Here is a 23,534-nt window from a genome sequence, read left to right as displayed (position 1 = left end):
TTAGTAAAAAACATGAAGCCATTACACAAGCTGTTGATGTTTGATCATGAGAAAATTAGAAGCAGGAAAAGGGGAAATTATGAGTCCCTTTCATTACTATCACTAATCAACCTTGAATGTAAAGTAACAATCAGGTAAGGTGGGTTTTTTCAGGAAAGTTTAAACACCATTAAACAAACAAATGGATATAGTTTTCCAATAATGGAAAATTCTCCTTTGGTTAAAATATGCATAAAAATATTTAATACCGTGAATACACATCAAGTTGACTGAATGGAAAAAATACATACACAGAAACCCCCCAAAAATGAAAATAAGTCAATATTTGTAGACAACCCCTTGTTTATTTTAATCTATTTGCTTCAAATACTGAAAATATTGAACATGGGTGGCGAAATGACTACATGGGGTGCCAATTTGACCAAGTGCCGATTTGATCTCAGGCTTAAGGAGACAAAATTCAGCTAAATACCAAAATACGTTTACACATAACCCAGAGATCATTATTTGCTTTCCAAAATAAATTACTGTACCAATCGGAATTTTAACCTGTGACCCTTTGTACAGAATGTCTCTGCTCTACCAACTTAGCTAAATGAGTAATCCACAAGCACATGTTTAAGTATCAACAAGGTGAGACCTAATGACATACCGGCAATATCAACATCACTTACCCTAGCTGTGTAAGCGTAATTTCATTCCACCCTGTTTTTGTTCCGGGTGACTGTTTTTCACTAGAGAATATTGGATGTAAATAGCGTGAAAGCGTTTATCTTGATATCATTGTTTTTGTTGAGCCTGCGACTATGAGCAGGATCTGCTTACCCTTCCGGAGCACCTGAGATCACCCCCAGTTTTTGGTGGGGTTCGTGTTGCTTAGTCTTTGGTTTTCTATGTTGTGTCATCTGTACTATTATTTGTCTGTTTGTCTTTTTATTTTTGGCCATGGCGTTGTCAGTTTGTTTTCGATCTATGAGTTTGACTGTCCCTCTGGTACATGTATCTTTCGTCCCTCTTTTGTCACAGAAAGCTCGACATAGGGATAGTGATCCGGCAGCGGCGGTGTTAGCTTACTTCTGAAAAGCTTTATATTTTAGAAGGTGGAAGACCTGGATGCTTTATACTTTGTATAAAGATGCCTCATGTTACGAAGTTTCTGTCTGTCACATGTCCATTGTCCTTGACCTCATTTTCATTGTTCAGTGACTACTTGAAAAAAAAGTTAAGATTTTTTGTAATGTTAATTAATTTCTCTCTCATTTATATGAGTAATAGGATAACTATATATGGTAAGGTATGTGGGTAGCTTGCAAGGTCCTTATGCCCGTCAGACAGTTTTCACTTTACCTCAACCTCATTTCATGGATCAGTGAACAAGGTTAAGTTTTGGTGGTCAAGTCCATATCTCAGATACTATTAGCAATCGGTCTAGTATATTCAGTGTATGGAAGGACTGTAAGGTGTACATGTCCAACTGGTAGGTGTCATCTGACCATGACCTCATTTTCATAGTTCAGTGGTTATAGTTAAGATTTTGTGTTTTGGTCTATTTCTCTTATACTGTATGAAATACTATAGGTCTACTATATTTCAAATTGGTGTATGGAAATATTTTATGATGTAATTGTACATGTCAGTCTTGTAGGTTTTATTTGACCTTGACCTCATTTTCACGGTTCATTGCTCAGTGTTAAGTTTTTGTGTTTTGGTCTGTTTTTTGTCTTGCTTGACGGAGTCAAAAAGCGAGACATAGGTATGCTGTTTCCGGCGTCTGCGGCGTCAACAATGTATAAGTTTGTGATTAGATCTAGTTTATGGTGAACCACTAGTGGTAAGTTAAAGATATTTGGTATGCAGTTGTATTATTATTGGCACCACTCATTACCATGGAGATTATTTGGCCCCGCGCCCTCAGTTATGGTCTATTGACTTTGAAATTTTTGCTTAGTTTTCATGTATTAGTTTGTGATTATGTCAGTTAATGGAGAACCACGAGTGGTGAGTTAATGATAATTGGTATGCAGTTGTATAAGCATTGGCATATCTCATTTCCATGGAGATAATTTGGTCCCGCCCCCTCAGTCATGGTCTATTGACTTTGAAACTTTTGCTTAGTTTTCATGTATTAGTTTGTGATTAGGTCGGTTTATGGGGAACCACTAGTGGTAGGTCAATGATATTTGGTATGCAGTTGTATTAACATTGGTACATCTGATTACAATGGAGATTATTTGACCCTGCCCCCTCAGTTATGGTTTATTGAATTTGAAAATTTGCTTAGTTTACATGTATTAGTTTGTGTTTAGGTTTGTTTAAAGGGAACTACTTATGATAAGTCAATAGTATTTGGTATGCAGTTGTATTAGCATTGGCCATGTAACCTTCAGTCATGATTCATTGACTTTGAATATTTGCAAAACTTACATGTAAAAGTGTTGCTATTTTAATTTCAACATTTGCATTATCGAAATAACCAAAAAGCGAGACATATCTCTGTGATAACAGTTTATCTTAAACCATAAGCAATAGGTCAAGTATATTTGTTGTATTGAAGAATTGTAAGCTGTACATGTCTGCCTGGCATGGTTCATCTTACCTTGACCTCATTTTCATGGTTCATTGGTCAGTGTTTAGTTTTCTTGGTTAAGTCTTTCTTAGAAACTATAAGCAATAGCTAGGTCAGCTATATTTTGTGTATTGAATGATTATGATGATTGTAAGGTGTACATGTATTTCTTGTTTGGTTTATATGACAATGACCTCATTTTCTTGGATCATGTTAAGTTTATGTGACAGTTGTAGTAAATTAAAGCTTTATATTTAGGACTATCAACATAATATCAGTCTTCCCGCTGAACCACAGGCCCAGCAGCCCAGGCTTGTAAAATCCCTTTTGGGCCTGTAAAAAGCATCCCTACAGGCCAACAGAATCTAACTAAAATTTTCCAAAAATTAAGCTCTGGGCCTGCAGAACTAAAGTTTATCGTGAAGACTGTAATATCAATGATTAGTAAAGAAGGCGAGACATTTCAGCATGTGCACTCTTATGTTTATATTAGACCAGTTTATTGTTTACATAAATTAATAGGTTAAGAAATTAGAATACCCAAGTCAAAGTAGACAGCAGTTCTTTAGCAGTTTATTAGCATTCACAGTTCTTACTCGACAGCTGTTCTTTAGCAGTTCATTAGCATTCACAGTTGCCAAATTCAAGGCAATAGTTAATTTGCATATAGGTATTCCAATAGCATTCTATAGCAGTTTCTTAGCAGTTTATTTAGCCTTCACAGTTATTTAGCAGTTATTTTTGACGAAAAATTTAAATGAGATACTCAAAAACTGCTATCTTCTCTGAATATTCATGAGAACTGCTATAATAACAGCTATCAATAATGAATATTCATAGCAACTGCTAAGTTGTACATCCTAATATGGCTTTCTAAACTGCTAATAACTGCTATGGAATGCTATCAGATCTGTCAAAAGTTGGAATACAAAGGTACACATGAATATACAGTGTACAAGATATGATTGCAAAAATAAAATTCTAATATTTTACTGCAAGTCTTCTGGAAATTTCAAAAAGTTGCACCAACTTATATTTGTGATTTGGGCAGTAACTGCAATCAAATGACTCTATTTTAATCCAATAACAGACTTGTTAAGGGGTGTAAACATGCTTTGTGAGTACTGTACCTGGCCTTATACCCCTTATTAATTATGTCAGTGGCAGAATAATAGGAACAGTTAAGAATTATAATGCACTTTAAATATCAGTGCTTATAAAAAGCAACTTATTCAATAGGAGTGGTTACTTAAGAGACTATTTAATACCTTGACTAAGTGATTTTCAGATTAAAAGTTATTTTATTTTTATTATTATTTAATTACCAAATGTACTACTAATTTCTCTTCTACTATATATATTTTGTGTGGACCAAAAGAAAACAGTTATCTCCTCTTTCTCTTTTGGAATTAAACAAAATAATTCTTAATACATGTAATATATTATGTTTCCACTTTCTGAAAAAAATTTAAGTAACATATATTAATTTAATTAAATGGATTGTTTGGTCAATATTAAACAATCAGCTATATGTGACCTAGGTTTCCCTAATATTCCCTCCCCCTTTTTCAACTCTTTGATTTATTTTTGTTTTTTTTACAAAATTATATTAAAATATTCATATTTTTATTTTCAAATAATATCTTGCACTGTTAGTATATGCTAGTATTTTATTACAATCCTATCATCATCAGATATTCTATTTGAATAAACAACTATCCCCCCTTTTTTGGGGCTTTCCGTATTATTTCTGTTTTTCCCTACAAAGTTATGTTAGAAAATACACATGCATAATCAGTAACTTCAACTTACTGTACTGCAGGTGTGAGAAATTATTCCATTTAGCCCAAATTAAACTTCATAATTGACAAAAATACAGTTTTTCACTAGCAAGTATTTACACACAGCTTGGAGCCAAAATGCACATTTGAAAATGATCAAATAACCTTCAAATAAATGTTTACTATCAAGCTGAAAACACAGCCAGATCCAAGCATTTTTATAACAAAGATTAAAACCAAAACTGCTATCAAACTGCTATTGAACTGCTGTCATAACTGTTGTCCAATTGACAAATTGACAACAGTTTAGAAGGTACATCCAGACTGCTAAGATGAATGCTAAGAGGAATGCTAAGAAATGGTGAAATAAGGCAGTTTCTCAAACTGCTAGTAGATGGAATGCTATGAACAGCTGAAAGACTGCTAAAAATATGAAGAACTGGCAAATAACAGCTAATAAACTGCTAATGATAGCAGTTCAGTTTGACTTGGGTAGTTTTCAAGGAACCAGTTTCATAGTAAATAGATATTGACATTGAAGATGTTTCAATTAATCGAAACATTTGAAGATTAATTATAATTTTATTAAACTGGTGATATAGATTTCACATGAGAGGACAGCCAGGTGGCGCTGTCCAAGGTCATACTTCAGAGCTTGAGGATCTAGTTGTATTTTAGGGTGGGTACAATTTCACAAGAAATTCCCAAGTGGTGGGCATGTGAAATCTATATCACCAGTTTAATAAAATTATAATTAATCTTCAAATGTTTCGATTAATTGAAACATTTTATTAAACTGGTGATATAGATGATTTCCCATGAGATTTTAGAGCACAACTAGATCATCAATCCACGTTGAATTGTTGAAAAACCTTCTTTAGACCATGTTATTACCAAATATTTCAAGTAATTGTATCTTTTAATAACATATATACATTTGTACATTAATGTCCATCATCATGATCATAACATATATCATAAAAACAAAACATTTTACATTTAGCTACTTGATGGTAAAATCTTTTGAGCTAAATTACTTTCATTGTCAGTAATAATTGTTTTATTATAAAAATTTTGAAAAGTTTTTGCTGATTTCCACCCTGCACTTTTCATAATAGTGTCTAATTTAAGTCCTTGACCTAATGCAGCTAAGGTTGATGCTGAACGACAGCTATGTGGACCAAAACATTCAATGTTTATTCCAGAACTTTTCATTATAATTTTTACCCATCTAGCAATAGTACTTTTGGTGACAGGTTTGTAAGGTTTAACAGTAGAAATAAACACTTTTTGTTCTTTGTTCCGAAGAGTTTCTGTTTTTCTTACATACACCTCATAAGTTCTCAAAATACACAATTTTTCATTGATAATATATCTATCAAATACTAAAGGTTTCATATGTACTCCAGGTTTAGTTTGTTTTAACAATTCACTAACATAAGCAACCATTGTGTTTCCTTCAATTTGAACATTATCTAATTCTAATTTATATACAGTTTGACATCTTTGTCCACTCAATAACATAAACAACATAGCTAGTTTTTGTGATAACTCTAATAAAGACAACTGTTCATTGTCCGGTATTTTATCAAAATATGTTAATACTTTGTTAACATCCCAAATTTTACTATATTTTGGTAAACTAGGTTTTTTAGTGAAAACACCTTTCATAAACCTTTTAACTAAAGTTTCTTTACCAATATTTCTATCACTAACTAAACTACACAATGTTGAAATAGCTGATTTAGCAGTGTTTATACCACTGTAACCTACATTGTGTTCAAATAAGGAATTTAAGAACTCAAGTAATACTTCGGTAGGGGGATCAAACAAATTGATTTCCCTTTCACTTGAAAATAATTTCCATTTCTTGAGATATGATTTATATTGTTGTGATGTACTAAATCTCCATGATTGTAGAATGATGTCGGCAACATTGCTTGAAACTCCTTTACTTTTGAGATGTTCCCTGACACACAAAAAATCCCAAGTTGAAGATTTTTCACTGGATGTAGTTTTTGTAGATTTCCTGGAAGTACTAAACTTTTTTGTGGTAGTAAGTATGGTTGTTGACAAGTCTGTTGTAGAAGAATTGGAAACCATACTTGAGTTGTCCAAATTGGTGCTACAATCAATGCTTTGTTGACTTTGTCTGTAATTAACTTTTGCAGCACTTTTCCCAGAAGACTGAAAGGAGGAAAAATATAAAAAACATCAGAACTCGTCCATGAAAAAGTAAAAGCATCAATAGCCATTGCATTTAAATCTGGCAAAAAGACACATACCGTTGTTTTTGTTTATTAATGCCAGATGCAAACAAGTCAACTGTTATTTTGCCAAACACTTGTTCAACTATCTCAAAAACCTCTGGTTTTAACATCCATTCCATATCCTCATTAAGTTTTCTAGACAATTTGTCAGCTGTTACATTGTCTTTCCCTGGAATATGTGCAACGCTTAGCCAAATATTCCTATCAACGCACCAGTGCCAAATCTCTTTAGTAAGTTTATGTAAAGAAGGTATACGTCCCCCAAAATTGTGTATATAAGATACTGCCACTGTGTTATCAACATACAAACGTATATGTGTATCATGAAACATATGTCTTAATGATTGCAATGTTAATAAAGCTGCTTTCAATTCTAAAAAATTGATATGTTCCAATATTTCATCATCAGTCCAAAACCCATTATTAGTCAATTGGTAGGTTTTATTAAAACCACCCCATCCAGTCTTACTAGCATCACTATAAAAAATAACTGAAGGTTGTGAAATAGTCATTGACTTGTAGCTGAACATAATATTATCAATCCACCAATGAAGTAATTCCTTACTTCTAATATCCAACTCAATAATCGCATCAAAATTGCCTTGATTACCTTTCAAGGACTTATCTTTAAAATGTTCTAAATCCTTGAAATACAAAGGAGCATATTTCACTCCTGGTTCACTAGCTACCATTTTTCCTATTACTCGTGCTAAATCTCTGATTGTTACTTTCTTTTGATAGAGAAGCAGTTTACATTGTTCTATTAAACTCTTTTTCCTTTCAGAAGTTAACTGTAAAGTCATATTTAATGTGTTTATAATGAACCCCAGAAAAACAATTTCTTGAGTAGGTAAAAATACTGATTTTTCAGGATGAATTGTGAATCCTAATCCATCTTGTAAAGTAACAGTATCTTCAATATTTTTCAAACACTCATGATATGTATCACCCAATAACAAACTGTCATCAATATAAGGCACATTGACGTGTCCCATTTCACGTAATTTTCTATAAACAGGTTTTAACAATTTGGTAAAAACCCTTGGGCTGCTCGATAACCCTTGTGGAAGTACTTTGAATTGGTAGTGATCATTTTTCCATCTAAATCTTAAATATTTGTTATCACTTTCTTGTATCGGCACACTATAATACGCATCTTTCAAGTCAACTGAAGCCATATATTGGTTTAGTTTAATGTTGTTAATAGCAGTGTGCAAAGTTTCAATTTTGAAATGTTTTTTGACAACATTATCATTGAATGATTTGAGATTTAAAATTACTCTAACACTACCGTCCTTTTTTGGTCTAATGAAAATGTTAGAATAATATCCATGAGTATCATTACATGTATTTGACACTTTTTTCAATAATTTCTTTCCTTAAAAACTTTTCAATTTCTTTCTGAATTAAATTACTTTCGTGTTCATTAAATTCAATTGTTTTAGGAATAGTTATTTGGAATGGTATATTGTCTAATTCAATAGTATAACCAGTTAAAACATTTCTTATCCATTTATCCAAAGTTAGTAAATCCGAGTTGTGAATAAATACTGAAATCTGTCCTCCAATAAAATTATCTGGAGTATTGTATAACTTGAACATACAAGTACTTACAGATGCATTTAATGCATTGTCTTTGGTTTCTTTAGTTTCTTTTTGTTTTTTGCCCAGAATTTGTCCTTTGGCCAAAATTTGTCTATTGGCCAGTTTTTGTCTTTTGCCGGACCCCAATGACTGTCCATTGACCAATTGTGCTTTCTTTTTCCTAAAAAAACACCTCCTGATTCCATAGATAACTTGTCTGACCTTTTGTCATCTTTGTCCAGTTTGTCTACTTTTTCATCCAGGTTGTCACCGAATAAAAATTCTGTAACAGGTGTGTCTACTTCACACAATTTCCTGTATTTCCCTGGGACTATAGGCCTTATCATCTGCTTTCTTTTCCTGTTTGCCGTACAAATCCCATGAGTTAGAACTTTAAACAAATCTTTGAATATGGGTTTCGTTTCACTCATGTCCCCTTTGGTCTTAATAATGTTCAAAGCCTTGAGTACCATGACTAATGCTGAACTACATGTCTGAGTCACCGTTTGCATCGCCACATCTCCTTCTCGCTTGGTTTTTAACACCTTCCATAATTCTCTGTTTACCAGAGGTACCTAAAAAATCAATTGAGCATTCATAAATGCTTGACCATTTAATCATGATAATAGAATTAATATTACCGTTGATTAAAAACGAACTTCAGTCTCAAAACCATTATCGTTCCATATATAGATATACTTTTTTGCTATATTTTGCTTGATCTTAACTTATACTTATATCTACAGCAATATAATATATAATTTTAAAATATACCTTTATCTTTTTACAATTTAATGGCACCAAATATTTGTCTGTTAACTTTTGATACTCCTCGTCTTTTAACGGTTTCTCAATAGCTGTTTCAGCAAGTTTTGCCATAGCACTGTCAATCTCAGGACCAAACTTTTTGTCCTCTTCATATTCTTTCTCTAACTCTAGAAAGAAGTCTTCGTCTACCTCATCTAGCATTTGGTCTAAAGAACAACCAAAATCTTGGTCATCTTGTTCCTCCTCAGACTCCATATCGTCATCTGATATGTCTGATAATTCAGGAATGTCACTAGCACTGACAGTTACTGTCCTATCGGACTCTTTTTGTGGATGAGTTTTTGCTTTATTCAACTCTTTGCCACTGACTTTGTCTTGCAATTGCAGAATGTTCACGGCTAAATTAGCCATAATCTCTGTTTGAGATTTTTCCATGCTAGAAAACTTGTCCATCATGTCTTTTATTGTTGGACTGTTATTATTTTCAGTCCCGTTAGTTTCACTTTCACTTTCCGGGTTCCCGGACATGCGCAGTATACCACTTCCCGCGGACGTGCGCATTGCATCTGAACTTCTATTCATTACACTTCTAGTGTTAATATCAGTATCGTGGTTTCCCATCGTTTCTGAAACCTTTCCTGATTTAATTTTATAAATTTCTTTTGTACGACGTTTCACCATTTCGGCAAAATTGTTCCTTTCGGACGTCGATTGATCAATATTATTTTCCGCCATTTTGTTGACCACTTTGGTCAATAGCAGTGTTAATCCAATAAATCCACACGATTTTTAAGCCATCACACAAAAATTACGGAATATCCATCAATCAAAAAAGTTAATCAATAAAGAGAAAATACAAAAAATTCAACAAAATAATACAACAGATAAAAATGTCGAAAAACTTATCAAGCTCATTAAAATGCACGTACGACCTCGGACAACAACGTGACTGTAATGACCTTGGACAGCGCCACCTGGCTGTCCTCTCATGGGAAATCGTCTATATCACCAGTTTAATAAAATATGATTTTATATCGAAGTCTACCAAAACGCAAATGCACAGAAAATCTTTGGCAATCCAGTATATATGAATAATACAATTAGTGACAACTTATAAGCATATATATAAATGATTTAATTGATGGTTTTCATTAGAAAAATTATCAAAATTTAATTTGTAAATAAATCATTATATTGTACGTGTTACATATATCATGTGTTCAAAGTGAGTGCTAAAATAGTTCATCACTGTATATGAATCTTAAAGACAATGTACTAGTGTAATAACTCCCAGTTTCATTCCAGGTACAAAATCACTAGTGTATAAATAAATAATTCCTGGTTCAAAATCACTAGTGTAATCATTCTTAGTTCAAAACATTTATGTGAACATTCAATGGATGAAAAACACTTAAGTTCACTTTGTCCATTTTTTACATAAATCAGCTATGCAAGTTAAATAGTTAATTCAAATACCCCCCAAAAATACCAAGCCCCATTTTTTATACACTTCCCCTTCAAAAAACTCTCTATAGAATCTTATCAAGAGTGGTGGATATTTTACACTGACCCGGATAAAAAACCCTAGTGAATTTTTGTTGCTGGATAATAAACACTAGGGATTTTCATCCTACAGATAAAGTACACTGGCGGAATCAAACCACTGTTACAACTGTAGGTTTTACTTTTAACCGCCCCTTGGTTTTTTTGTGTGTTGCTTGAGTGTTTTGTGTGTGGTTATAAATACAATTTGAAAATATGGGGAAAAAATTCAAAAAGTTGCCATATAATAATAATAGTATAGGTAATATAATAATTACATATTGTGTGAAAAGATTGATTGCTAATGGTTTGTTTATATTTTCTTTGTTGAAGCTCAGTGCATAGACTGCAGTTTTTGGCAATTCTCAACAAGGAAAGAAAACTTGAAACGTACAGCAACCAAGATACAGATATTAGCAGTTATTGAATATGTTAAACTTTTATTTTAGCGTATTCAACATCACCTGATTTTGTACTTTAGTTGTATTAACTTTTTCTGGCTTTCTAATGAACATTGAAAATTTATACTACTCTTATTGGAGACTCAGTTGCATATTCCTTATGTCGTAACAACAATACCCTTCCCTTTTCACGAATGTGACTTACCGAATTAGACTATTTACCGGATTTGTAATAACATAAGCAACACGACGAGTGCCACATGTGGAGCAGGATCTGCTTACCCTTTCGGAGCACCTGAGATCACCCCCAGTTTTTGGTGGAGTTCGTGTTGCTTAGTCTTAAGTTTTCTATGTTGTGTCATCTGCACTATTATTTGTCTGTTTGTCTTTTTATTTTTGGCCATGGCGTTGTCAGTTTGTTTTCGATCTATGAGTTTGACTGTCCCTCTGTTATCTTTCGTCCCTCTTTTGCAGCATACATTAAATTTAAATTCAAAAGAACACACATTCTAAAATTGAGAATCATTTGAGAATTGAAATAGGGAATGTGTCAAAGAGACAAAAACCCCACCAAAGAGCAGAAATAATCCAAAGGCTACAAATAGGTCTTCATCTCTAGCCAATGTAGAATAAACAAACACACAGCACTACGCACAAGTCCTAGTCACATGTCAGAATAGGTACATTGTCAATGAAGAAACATAAATTTACAAAGTTCTACTATCAATTACTGACAATTTTTTGCCAGTTCCAGTGAGTGAGACTTGAACTAAACTGATTGACAGATTATGTCTTCAATCATCATATGAAAATCAAGCACAATCCCTCCTGTTTAGGGTGTAGTATCATACCATCGTTAAATATATGAGAAGAACATAAAATTGAGAATGAAAATGGGGAATATGTCAAAGAGACAACAACCCGACCAAAGAGCAGACAACAGCCGAAGGCCACCAATGGGTCTTCAATGCAGCGAGAAAATCCTGTATCTTGCCAATAATTAGTTTTAGAATAAATGTGTTTACATCTGATTTAACGACCCTACGTATGAATGAATCAATATTAATTCCAAAATATGCCATCTTTAATTACCCAAAAACAGTATCGTTACTATATATCTCTTCTTAATAAGTCAGATTAAACTTTTATAAACTGCATGAGGTTTACTGAGGTGACTGACAACATATTGTTGTGCTAACATATTGTTGTGCTTTGTATAGAATATTACCATAAAATATTTGATGTGAAATTTAATTGCACATCAAAGTGAAATACCTGAACGTATAAGATGTCTACATGTTGATCTTTATTTACATGTATGAATGATGTCCTTGTACCGATTATAATATTTTGTAAATGTTTTGACTAGTTTGTGATATCAAAAACTTTGATGTAATAATTTTCAGTAATACAGAGATTTCTGCCATTAAAATCAAATATGTTGTGAATACATACACGAGCGAATCGAACAAGTTCAGATATGTATAAACGTTACTCCATAAGATGGAGCCAATTGAATGTCAATAAATGTTTCATATAATTAGTTCTTGAATAAATTCCAGTAGTATTGCTTTTTTCAAAGATAATATTGTAATGATGTCATTTTTTTTGTGGGGAAAAAATCCCTCTAAACTATTCTAAGTTAGCTAATTATTCACATACATGAATAAATCCTTATTTTCAGGTACAGATGCCCTTAAAGTTTTTGATGAAGTAAAGAGCAAGATACCATCCCATCCAGCAGTGATACGGTATGACCAATTCCCAGACAATATGACAAAGAATAACAATTGGACACCAACAGTTCACATATGAGAAGATGTTTTTAGGGTAAACCACATTGCACAGAAATTATTCAAATAATTTGAAATAAAGATAAGCAAATCTTTAAAGAAAATATTGTCGGTCTTCAAATGACACAGAAATTCACAACTATAGGTCAGCATACCCCTTCAACAAAGAGCAAAACCAACACCACATACATGACATAGTCACCTATAAAAAGCCCCAAAATAAAAAATGTAAAACAATTCAAACGAGAAAACTAATGGCCTAATTTATGTAAAAAATAATATGTATTACTCAGCAACAAACAACAACTACTGAATTCCACGTTCCTGACATGGGACAGGCACATACAAATGTGCAGGGTTAAACTAGTTTGAAGACGCCAACCCTTCCCCTAACCAGGAACAGTGGTGTAACAGTACATCATAACAACAAACTATAAAAATCAGTTGAAAAAGGCTTAACTCATCTCATGGATATACGAATAGAAATTAATACATGTAACGAAAACACAAATTGGACATGGATGAGTACTTGTACATCCTAAGAACAACAACTAGAAAACTAACGGCCTAAAGTAATTAATGAACGAAAAACAAATATGTCAGAGTTTTGTGCCGACCACCTTTCCATTTTAGGAGGTGGTCGGCTTTTTTTTCAAATTCTGGATTTTTTTTCAGTTCAGCACCGTAAAAATTTAAATACTAATCGCGCCTCGCTGATTTGTTTTCATAGACAATAATGGCCGATCGTCAAATTAAATATGAATACAATACTAATCCTTCTTTTTATGACCCCCACCAACAGTAAAAAAACCTGGTTGGAAATGTTTTAAAAAAAAAACAACACCCGGTTGCAAGTGGTTTTTTTAAAACACCCACCTTACCTTAGTGAAAAAAGGAGAACACTGTATGTTACACAGCAACAAGTGACAATTTATTAACCACTGTCAATAACAGGATCCTGACTTAACATACACTAAGTATAGATCTGAGAGTACTCGCAGTTACTGACAGCTAGTTCATGTAGTTCAAAGCCAATAAGAACTAATAAAAAAAATCATGCATCTAAGACTAATTAAATTATCAATTAATACACATGCAACATCCAATGGATTTAGTGAAAAGGCATCATAAACAGTCCGAGAAAAACATGACCTTGTGCAATGCCAAGATACAGGTATTGACAGATTGTAGACCCATGAATGTGCATAATGTATATAACTATGATATTTGGTTTGATTTTAATTTACTGATAGCATAATCAATATTAATACCAATAAAAGCAATATTCAAAGATCTAATTACATTGTTGACTTTGGTAACCTTTTCGAATAAGTTTATTTAAAGGATCTATAAGTTTACCTGGATCGTTTCTAAATTTCTTGGCTAGGAAAACAATTTAACATATGATCAACATATACATTTGTACTCATATTTGTTCTTTTTTTCTTTTGAGGCAGACTTCATGTATGTACAGGAGCTTCTAAGGAGGAATTGAAAAGAAGATTGCATTCGATCGATCTCCTTAACTTGCTATAAAGATGATTTCCTTTTATTGAATAATTCAAAGTATGGTGACTTTGTTGAACGCATGTATCCCATTGAACTTGAAATAAAGGATACAACAGATACAGGTAAATCTGCCTCATATATTAACTGATATCTAGAAATAGACAATGAGGGTCGGTAAAGAAAACTTTAAAGACTAAAGAGATGATTTCATCTTACTAATGATGAACTTTATATTTCTGCAGTTACCATGATCCCAATATGGCGGAGGTAGAAATAAGTAAAATCGATTTCTGCTAATTTTCCGTTTAAATGTGTTGTTTTCAAGAACTACTCAGCCGCCAGGTTGATCTGTACTGTTTTGTTGTGTATGTGTGTTATAAATATCATGTATGGCCTCGTTACCGAAATAATATCCATCAAATATTTTAGGAAGATAATCGTAACTTAAATAAAAAGATAATGGCAACTTGTGGACAAATCACTTGAAAGATAATTGTAACTGCAGAATATTTCAATGATAATAGCTGCTGATTTTGATTGAAAAAAAAAAGAAAGATCACTGGTGTTAAACTGATCATGGTAACTGCAGTTACCACTATCCCAATATGGCTGATGTAGAAATAAGTAAAATCGATTTCTGTTAATTTCTCTGTGTAAACGTGTTGTATTCGAGAATTAGTCTGCTGCTAGCTAGGTTGATCTGTTGATGGGGACAGCGACTATATCTAAATGTTGCTTGAAAGTTTGATAGTGTTACCAGAAATAGTGAATACATAGTTATCTCAAACTAATTTACATTTTGCTTTGTAGATATATATTCTATATATTTCACAAAAGTTTAAATTAAGGGTAAATATTGATTGGTATTTAGTATACTTAAAGAGTTAAAACATGTACATGTATTCATTAATTTAAATGATTTTAAAGTTTTATTAGATAAAAAAATCAATCAATCAATAACCGTTTTAGCGTGCCCTTAAGCTTAGTACTGGCAACTAGTGGCTTGTGATACTTGCATTTCACTTACAGATATATCAACCTAGTAGTAGTTATAAGATTTTAAATAGTACCAATGATCTGGCGCTGCAATCAAAACCTAATATGCTACAAATGCCAATTACCATATTGATCAAACTATATTCTGTTTTTCTGGACAACTTGATATATCCTCTCTCTGAAACACAATTTGTTTTGACCTGCATCTCATTGAAGAATGTAACTATGATTTCCCATTTTATGTTATGGCTTGATGGACAGACCGTATATAAAAAAGCTGTGATTAAAATAACTTGTCAATATTTTATGCTCAACCTATATATACCCATCACAATTTTCACAATTATAAATTAAAAAATAAACATCACAAAAAATATTCATTTAAATGTAACGTCCTATGCATACCAGTTATTTTTTTTTAAATGTGAACTGTAGAAGGTCATTATTTGTATTGATATGCCAGGAATAGATTGTCATTATTCACAGTTATACTGTGGAACATGCTTTTTCCCCAATCTGTCAAAATTATATTAAAAAATGTCTACTTCTTTCAGGTGAATCCTTGCTGGGTCATTGAAAAACCTACTGGAAGTTCTTCTGATACTGGAAATTGAAAACAAATGGTCAGTATAATTTACATTACCAGCATTGTATAAAATTCCTGTGGTAAAGAGGATTGCTTCAGTAAATGTCAAGCATTAATACTTCATTTCCACTTGATATTGACATTGTTGATGTCGGTGAATAAGATGATATTATATATGATGTTTTACAGTATTACAAAGGAAAATAATAGATTTGTAAATTACCCAAGTTTATTCTGTTTATTTATATCTTAATTTTCTCTTTCCTTAGTTACAAATGTTGTTTTAACTTAATTAAGTGAGTGTTGAATGTAAAAAGATGGAGATGTGGTATGATTACCAATATGACAGCTATCCACAAATGATGTGGATATAAGGGACAATATATAATGCCTTCCACAATGAGTATTAAAGATCTGAACATGACAAATTAAAAAGAATTACGACCAGATTTATGACAAAATAAAATGAAAAACAATTAATATGGAAACTTACCACTGAATTTCAGGCTCCTGGTTCCAGATTTTGGACAAGCACATACAGATTTTAATTTGGTTTAACTTGTGAGCACTGAACCAAGGAATATTAACAATGTGTAACAAAAAATCTCTCCTTTGGCTTACCTTCTATTGAGTTCTTGCATAGAGTTTTCCATTTATCAGGAAACTGACTTATTTAATTCAAGAAATCCACAATTATTTCTTTTTATTTTTCTCTTTATATTGCATTTTTTCCTTAATATATCAAAAGCTATAATAAGAGAACGATACCAAATGAACATTCAAAAGACCAACAGACAACCAATAGTGCACAAAACATATAACATTAAAAAGACTGAGCAACACGGACCCCACCAAAAACTGGGAGTGTTCTCAGATGATCTGGAAGGGTAGGCAGATCCTGCTCCACATATGACAATTGTATAGATGTAGACATAATTTAACTTGGTTTAACTTGTGAGCACTTAAATATCAAAAATGGTCTAGTTTCTGGTGTCAAAATTTATGAAACCTGAAACTGTATTAAATGTTTCTCTTTTGTTTGGGACAGAATTAAGTATTTGTTTATGTGCATCACTAAAATATGCGAGACAGGCCCTACACCTGACAACCTCATGTTTTTTTATATGACTGCAAAAAAATTTTTGGGTTCGTATAATGCTATGATGCTGTCGTTGTCATCGTTGTCCGATGACACATTTGGTTTCTGGACAATAAATTTAGTTAAAGTCAATTGATCTCTATGAAATTTTACAAGAAGGTTCAATACCACAAAAGGAAGAATGGGATTTTTGGGGTAATGGTACCAACAGTTTAGGATTTAGGGGCCAAAAACAAGCATTTTTTTAGTTTCTGGACAATAACTTGTGTGTAAGTGTATGTGTAGGATTAAATAGTATCCCCCATGAAATTATGTCCCATGGACAAAATTTCACGGATATGACCTGTGAAATTTTGTCCAGGACAGAATTTTATTATAAAATATTGTCCACTTCTGTGTAAAAGTGTCCCTTGAAAAGATATTCTATTTTAACCTTTGTTGGATATTTTTTCATAGTGAAATCATGTCCAAATTGCATAAAAGTCTTGTCTAATACCAAACAATTTAATTTACAATAAATAATAAGACTAAATCGACATTTGTTTTTAAATATACAGTATTTAACAAGATCAATAATATCATGAATAATATTCATAAATACTCGATTGTCGTTTCTTCTTGCGCATACGTTTGGGTCTTGGAGGCATGTATATAAAACATTTCATTGTTTTTAATTTCAAATTGCTTTGGCTTGGCCTTCCTTCTAAATGATCTTCTTTCATTATTATTAAACTCTGGAGGGTATTGACCACCAAACAAAAAGTCATATAGCTGTTTATATTCACCACTTTCCATATTTGTTCACATCTGTGTTGTCTTGATTTAAATTTCAATTATGATTTAACTAATTGATTAAAACATTTCAATGATTGCTAAATTATGTCCCTAATCTTTAGGGACAGAAAAAAACAGCTACACTATGAAAAATTGTCCCATGTGACATATTTTTATAAAACATCTATGAAATTATGTCCAAGTACTAGGGACAATTTTTCACTAAGGGAGACACTATTTTATAGTTTACAAATGTGATATTCTGTCCCGTGAACGAAATTTCACAGATGAACTGTAAAATATAGTTCAAGAAGACACAATTTCATGGGACAATTTTTTGGCTTACATATGGATTTCTCTGACATTGTACCACAAGGTTCCATATAACAAAGGGAAGGCTGTGATTGAGTTTGGGGGTAATTAATTGCCCCAAACATGCAGGACTCAGGAGCAAAAAAGGGGCCAAAAACAAGGTTTTTTTTCTAGTTTCCAGACAATAATTTGTGTTTAAGTATATGGATCTCTCTAAAAGTTGCCTACATGGTTCCATTCTACAAAGGGAAGGCTGGGTTTGAGTTTAGGGGTAATTGCACCAGGGGGGGAGGGGGGGTTTCAAAAAATTTGGGATGATTTTTTTTCCAATTTTATAAGGGGTTCATATTTTTTTTCAAACTTTTTTTAATTTCAAATTTTTTGTAAAACTTTTAAGAAGAAATCTTTAAATGCGCAGTATTGCGCAATTGATTTTTAAGATCTTTGACAACATTTGTTTCGTGTCAGAAACCTATATTATGTAAAAAATTTGATCAGAATCCAAATTCAGACAGTATCAAGCTTGAATATTGTGTCCAAATTTGCCCCAACTGTTCAGGGTTCTACCTCTGCAGTCGTATCAGGCTGCATTAAGCGAAGCATTTTATTAGTTTCTTTGTTGATTTCATAGGGATAGGGAAATCATGAATTTTATAAATATCAAACAAAGTAAATATATCTTGTGGTCTAGTGTGTTTTAGTTGCATTGCATATCATATCTGTTATCCCTTGTAAGAGAAACTTTTCTTACGTTAGACTATATTTTTTTTTCACAAAATAAAACAAATTATTTTTTTCATATTACAACACGGACAGCATTTTTTTTTTACCACCACCACCCACAGAAATAAAAATAAATTAGAACAACACTTCCTTTGCATTTTGGTATTTGAATATTTCAAATACAACCACCCACATAAAAGTTTAAAAAAAAACCTTCCGTGGGGGGACATAATATTTTCTGGAACAGCCCTTATATGTTTTTTCGGGGGACATAGTATTTTCTGGAACAGCCCTTATATGTTTTAGAATAAAAAAAGTAGATTTCAAATTTTATCTTTTTCAAGTTGATAAACACAAAAAAAACCTGTGATAAATTATCTATATTACTCCAACCCAGCTAGTTATCAGATGTGGTATTAAGTTTGCCAATGCGACAACTCTCCACCAGAGACCTAATGATGTAGATGTTAATGATAAACAACACATTGAAATGCCTACCTGCTCATTCTGGATATGACATCAAATTTTTCATTATCGAAACAAAATACATTTTACTATCTGTAGCTAACGTTATTTTTATACTCTTCATAGATTAGTTTTTGCAAATTAAACTATCTCTTGCAGATGGATTCTATAATCAGAGGGGAGATGTGAAAAAAATCTTTATTTAAGTAGGTTGATAATTCAAATTGAAAAATTCAATTTTAGCACTAACAGGTGGTTTTGCATTTCATTTATTAAAAGTATTATAATTAATAGCCATGAAACAATGATTTTATTTTCAGGTCATTTTTGGAAGAAAATTGATAGAGGAAAGATACAGATACAAGAATTTCAAATTTGAAATGCTTTTAATATTTCTTTTGTATATGACCACCAAATTTTGGCAGTCAAATAAGGCCAATTGAAATTAATTGATAGATTTTCATCCCGCCCGACCCTCTGAAATCGTCCCGCCCCGATTTTTTTAATTTTTAAAAATATACGATTTCCGGATTTTGTTCATTTCTGTTACCGGTAACCGCCGATAATTTCGTTTCATTTAAACTTTCCATTTTCAAATTTCGGTTTTCGTATTTCTTCGAGTAATATAAGTCGACATATTCTTCTGCTCAATGATGACAATATTATCTTTTGAGAATATAGATTGATTACTAGAAGGACATAAATTATTCGGGTTACGAGTAATTGGCGATGTCCAAGAACCGTAATCGCGGTATGTCACAAATTTCAGTGAATATAAAACCGTGAATTATTTTATTTATACAATGACATTGTGTAATGAAATTTAGACTGAATGATATCCAAAGCGCAAAAATAATGGAACACATTGATACAAAATCATGACTGGAATAAAGAAATTAACAGAAGCACGAACCGTCCGATTTATGACCGTATATTGAGTACAAAGAGTCGGCCAACGTACAAAATGTATTATAGCTGCCATGGCTTAGATTTACCTCCAAGACTGTTGTTTCAGCCCTTCAATAGAGTTATAAAACAACTTTTTCTTTTTGGTTCAGTTCATGGTTTACATTGTAATTATATTTGCACCTTGCATAAGAATCTTAAAAGCATGAACCCTAGAATTTTCAACACAGTTTGAGTTTTCATTTCACTCTGTACTCATAATATTTGTGTTGCATACCAATGCATATGCTTCATTTTATGGGCACTATAAATCATAACTTAGAAAGCAAAAAATGATCTATGTAATCTAAAAGAGAACATTTTTCCACGTTTTTGATATTTACTGACAATCGGTTTCTAAAGCGGCAATTACATGTAGAACAATGGTTGCCAATCGGAAATATTGATTTAAGAATTTTAAATAAAATGTAGAATTCCTTATATAAACATGATATAAGCTTATTATTACCCTTGTACATTGTGTAAATGAACAACACGTCTCAAAATGGTTTAGGAGGAATTAAAAATAAAAAAAATAAAATCCGTCCACCCGCCCCATTTTTTTCAAAAATCTGGATGAAAATCTACTATTTAATTTTAGTTGGCCTAATGGTATCATTGTTATCTTTGCCATATAAACAAATATACCTGGTAAAATTTGTTCATTAGAGGAAACTTTAATTACAAATATCTATTCACATTAGATGATTTTTTTACCAATTTTCTAATTTTAAAAATAAATCAATTGTTTTTATTCTGTGGGATTCAAAATGTTTTGCCATTTATGATAATCTATTTATTTTTGTCTGAAATACATTTCACGAAAATTTCAAATTCAAAATAAGGCACCTACAGTGCATACTCCATCACAAATTGAGGTAATGTTAGTATTGATTCTGTGGTAAATTTTTTGCATTCATTATTTTAATGTGGTCAACATATTGCTAGGTCATCATATTAGTGTGTCCAGCATATCATGGATTCATGAACAGTATTGAGTGCAAATTAGCATAAATATTTCAGAGTTGTTGTCAATTTATGCTCTACATAATTTTTTATTTTGGTTATTATTATTATTATCCACAGTTGTTGTGCATCATAATTTTTAGCTCACCTGGCCCAAAGGGCCAAGTGAGCTTTTCTCATCACTTGGCGTCCGTCGTCGTTAACTTTTACAAAAATCTTCTCTGAACCTACTAGGCCAAATTTGACCAAACTTGGCCACAATCATCATTGGGGTATCTAGTTTAAAAAATGTGTCCGGTGACCCGGACAACCAACCAAGATGGCCGCCATGGCTAAAAATAGAACATAGGGGTAAAATGTAGATTTTGGCTTATATCTCTGAAACCAAAGCATTTAGAGCAAATCTGACATAGTAAAATTGTTTATCAGGTCAAGATCTATCTGCCCTGAAATTTTCAGATGAATCGGACAACCCGTTGTTGGGTTGCTGCCCCTAAATTGGTAATTTTAAGGAAATTTTGCCGTTTTCGGTTATTATCTTGAATATTATTATAGATAGAGATAAACTGTAACAGCAATAATGTTCAGCAAAGTAAGATCTACAAATAAGTCAACTTGACCAAAATGGTCAGTTGACTCCTTAAGGAGTTATTGCCCTTTATAGTCAATTTTTAACCATTTTTCGTAAATTTTTGTAATCTTTTACAAAAATCTTCTCTAAAACTACTAAGACAAATTTAACCAAACTTGTCCACAATCATCATTAGGGTATCTAGTTTAAAAAATGTGTCCGATGACCCCGCCCGTGAACCAAGATGGCCGACATGGCTAAGAAATAGTACATAGGGTAAAATGCAGTTTTTGGCTCATATCTCTGAAACCAAAGCATTTAGAGCAAATCTGATATAGTAAAATTGTTTATCAGGTCAAGATCTATCTGCCCTGAAATTTTCAGATGAATCGGACAACCCGTTGTTGGGTTGCTGCCCCTGAATTGGTAATTTTAAGGAAATTTTGCAGCTTTTGGTTATTATCTTGAATATTATTATAGATAGAGATAAACTGTAAACAGCAATAATGTACAGCCAAGTTAGATCTACAAATAAGTCAAATGACCAAAATTGTCAATTGACCCCTTAAGGAGTTATTGCCCTTTATAGTCAATGTTTTACAATTTTCATAAATTTTGTAAATTTTTGTAAATTTTTACAAAATATTTTCCACTGTAACTACCGGGCCAAGTTCATTATAGATAGAGATAATAGTAAGGAGCAAGATCTACAAACACATCACTATCACCAAAACACAATTTTGTCATGAATCCATCTGTGTCCTTTGTTTAATATGCACATAAACCAAGGTGAGCGACACAGGCTCTTTAGAGCCTCTAGTTTAGAAATGTCTTCTTATAACTGGATTTTACCAAAAACTTATATATAGATGTATTAAGAAAAATTTATTAACTTGTATTAGGACATCAGCAAAAATTGATAAATAATATAGGCCTAATAAAAAGTAAAGAACACTATATATATATATATATATAGATCGGCAGTACGAAATATTTCAAAAACGGTAAGAAATTTACAGTAAACGCAAATATGACTTGCAAATCAGAAAATTACTCTATTGTATAACATGTGTCAACTGTAAAGAAAACTACATAGGTCAAACAGGAAATAGTGTGTGTGAACGGGTCAGGATCCATAAACAGCAAATACGGCAACCCGAGTACAGACAAATTCCGTTGAGCGAACATTTAGACATTTGTGCGGGAGGAAAATTCAAATTTTTCCCGTTCTTCAAATGTACGGAACCAACAGAAGAATACCGTAAAGAACTAGAAAGAAAATTCATAAAAGTGTTTGACGCCATGCTTAATGCTTAGTAGTTAAATGAACAATAACGTTGCGTCATACTACTTATGTGTTATGAACAATGACATTACGTCATAATACTAATGTGTTCCCCATAACGACGTTCATAACGACGTTCATAGTCTTGAAAAGTCCCAAGATGGATGAAAGCGCTAGACAATGCTGCTTTTAAAACTCTTTTTGTGTATTTAATTTTTAATATATAATTCTGTACACCGCTTGAAAAGAAACTTTTTTTTGTATATATATATATATATACAAGTCTAAATTGAAATATATAGATATATATGAATATTTCAGCAAATTATGGTGGCAAATCTGTTAATTTTTTTAGAATAGTCATAAATTTTGCCAAATTATGCAAAAAATATTGTTTTAACAAAAACCCACATACATTTTAATGGAATAGCCCTCACAAACTTTCATTGCTTATTAGCATAGATGCAATAAGAACATTAACTAGTTGATTTATAAATTGTAATATTTGTGACTCATGTTGACTGAAATGACATTGTATGAAATAAAGTTTGTGCCAAAAAACATTATTACTAGTTTGAACCAAGTATTATATGCAAGT

General features: G+C 32.2%; 2 protein-coding genes and 1 long non-coding RNA gene across 3 annotated transcripts; 1 reads left to right on the top strand and 2 right to left on the bottom strand.

Moving 5' to 3' along the window:
* Window positions 1-5,285: 5,285 nt before the first annotated feature.
* Window positions 5,286-8,298, bottom strand: LOC127730247 (uncharacterized). The gene is made up of 2 exons (XM_052238551.1): window positions 8,232-8,298; window positions 5,286-6,534 (listed from the first exon to the last, which is right to left on the bottom strand). The coding sequence occupies exon 2, from the start codon at window positions 6,448-6,450 to the stop codon at window positions 5,347-5,349; it is 1,104 nt and encodes a 367-aa protein (XP_052094511.1). The 5' UTR covers window positions 6,451-6,534; window positions 8,232-8,298; the 3' UTR covers window positions 5,286-5,346.
* On the bottom strand, window positions 8,240-9,975 carry LOC127738657 (uncharacterized). The gene is made up of 2 exons (XM_052249985.1): window positions 8,976-9,975; window positions 8,240-8,776 (listed from the first exon to the last, which is right to left on the bottom strand). The coding sequence occupies exons 1-2, from the start codon at window positions 9,702-9,704 to the stop codon at window positions 8,240-8,242; spliced, it is 1,266 nt and encodes a 421-aa protein (XP_052105945.1). The 5' UTR covers window positions 9,705-9,975.
* Window positions 9,976-12,552: 2,577 nt separating this feature from the next.
* On the top strand, window positions 12,553-16,336 carry LOC127730253 (uncharacterized). Its single transcript, XR_007995006.1, has 4 exons — window positions 12,553-12,742; window positions 14,163-14,336; window positions 15,765-15,833; window positions 16,303-16,336. It is a non-coding gene; the product is annotated as an uncharacterized LOC127730253 (long non-coding RNA).
* Window positions 16,337-23,534: the final 7,198 nt, after the last annotated feature.

Source organism: Mytilus californianus, unplaced genomic scaffold (genome assembly GCF_021869535.1).
Source record: "Mytilus californianus isolate M0D057914Y unplaced genomic scaffold, xbMytCali1.0.p SCAF_1, whole genome shotgun sequence".
Classification (NCBI taxonomy): Eukaryota; Metazoa; Mollusca; class Bivalvia; order Mytilida; family Mytilidae; genus Mytilus; species Mytilus californianus.
Note: the sequence above shows the minus strand (reverse complement) of the source record. Positions and strands in the feature narration are given on the sequence as shown.

Excerpts from the sequence above, each read along its gene's own strand:
- LOC127730247 (XM_052238551.1), bottom strand. The coding sequence starts at position 6,450 with ATGGTTTCCAATTCTTCTACAACAGACTTGTCAACAACCATACTTACT.
- LOC127738657 (XM_052249985.1), bottom strand. The coding sequence starts at position 9,704 with ATGGCGGAAAATAATATTGATCAATCGACGTCCGAAAGGAACAATTTT. Across the intron at positions 8,777-8,975 it reads TAAATTGTAAAAAGATAAAG|GTACCTCTGGTAAACAGAGA; the intron begins GTATATTTTAAA and ends TTGATTTTTTAG.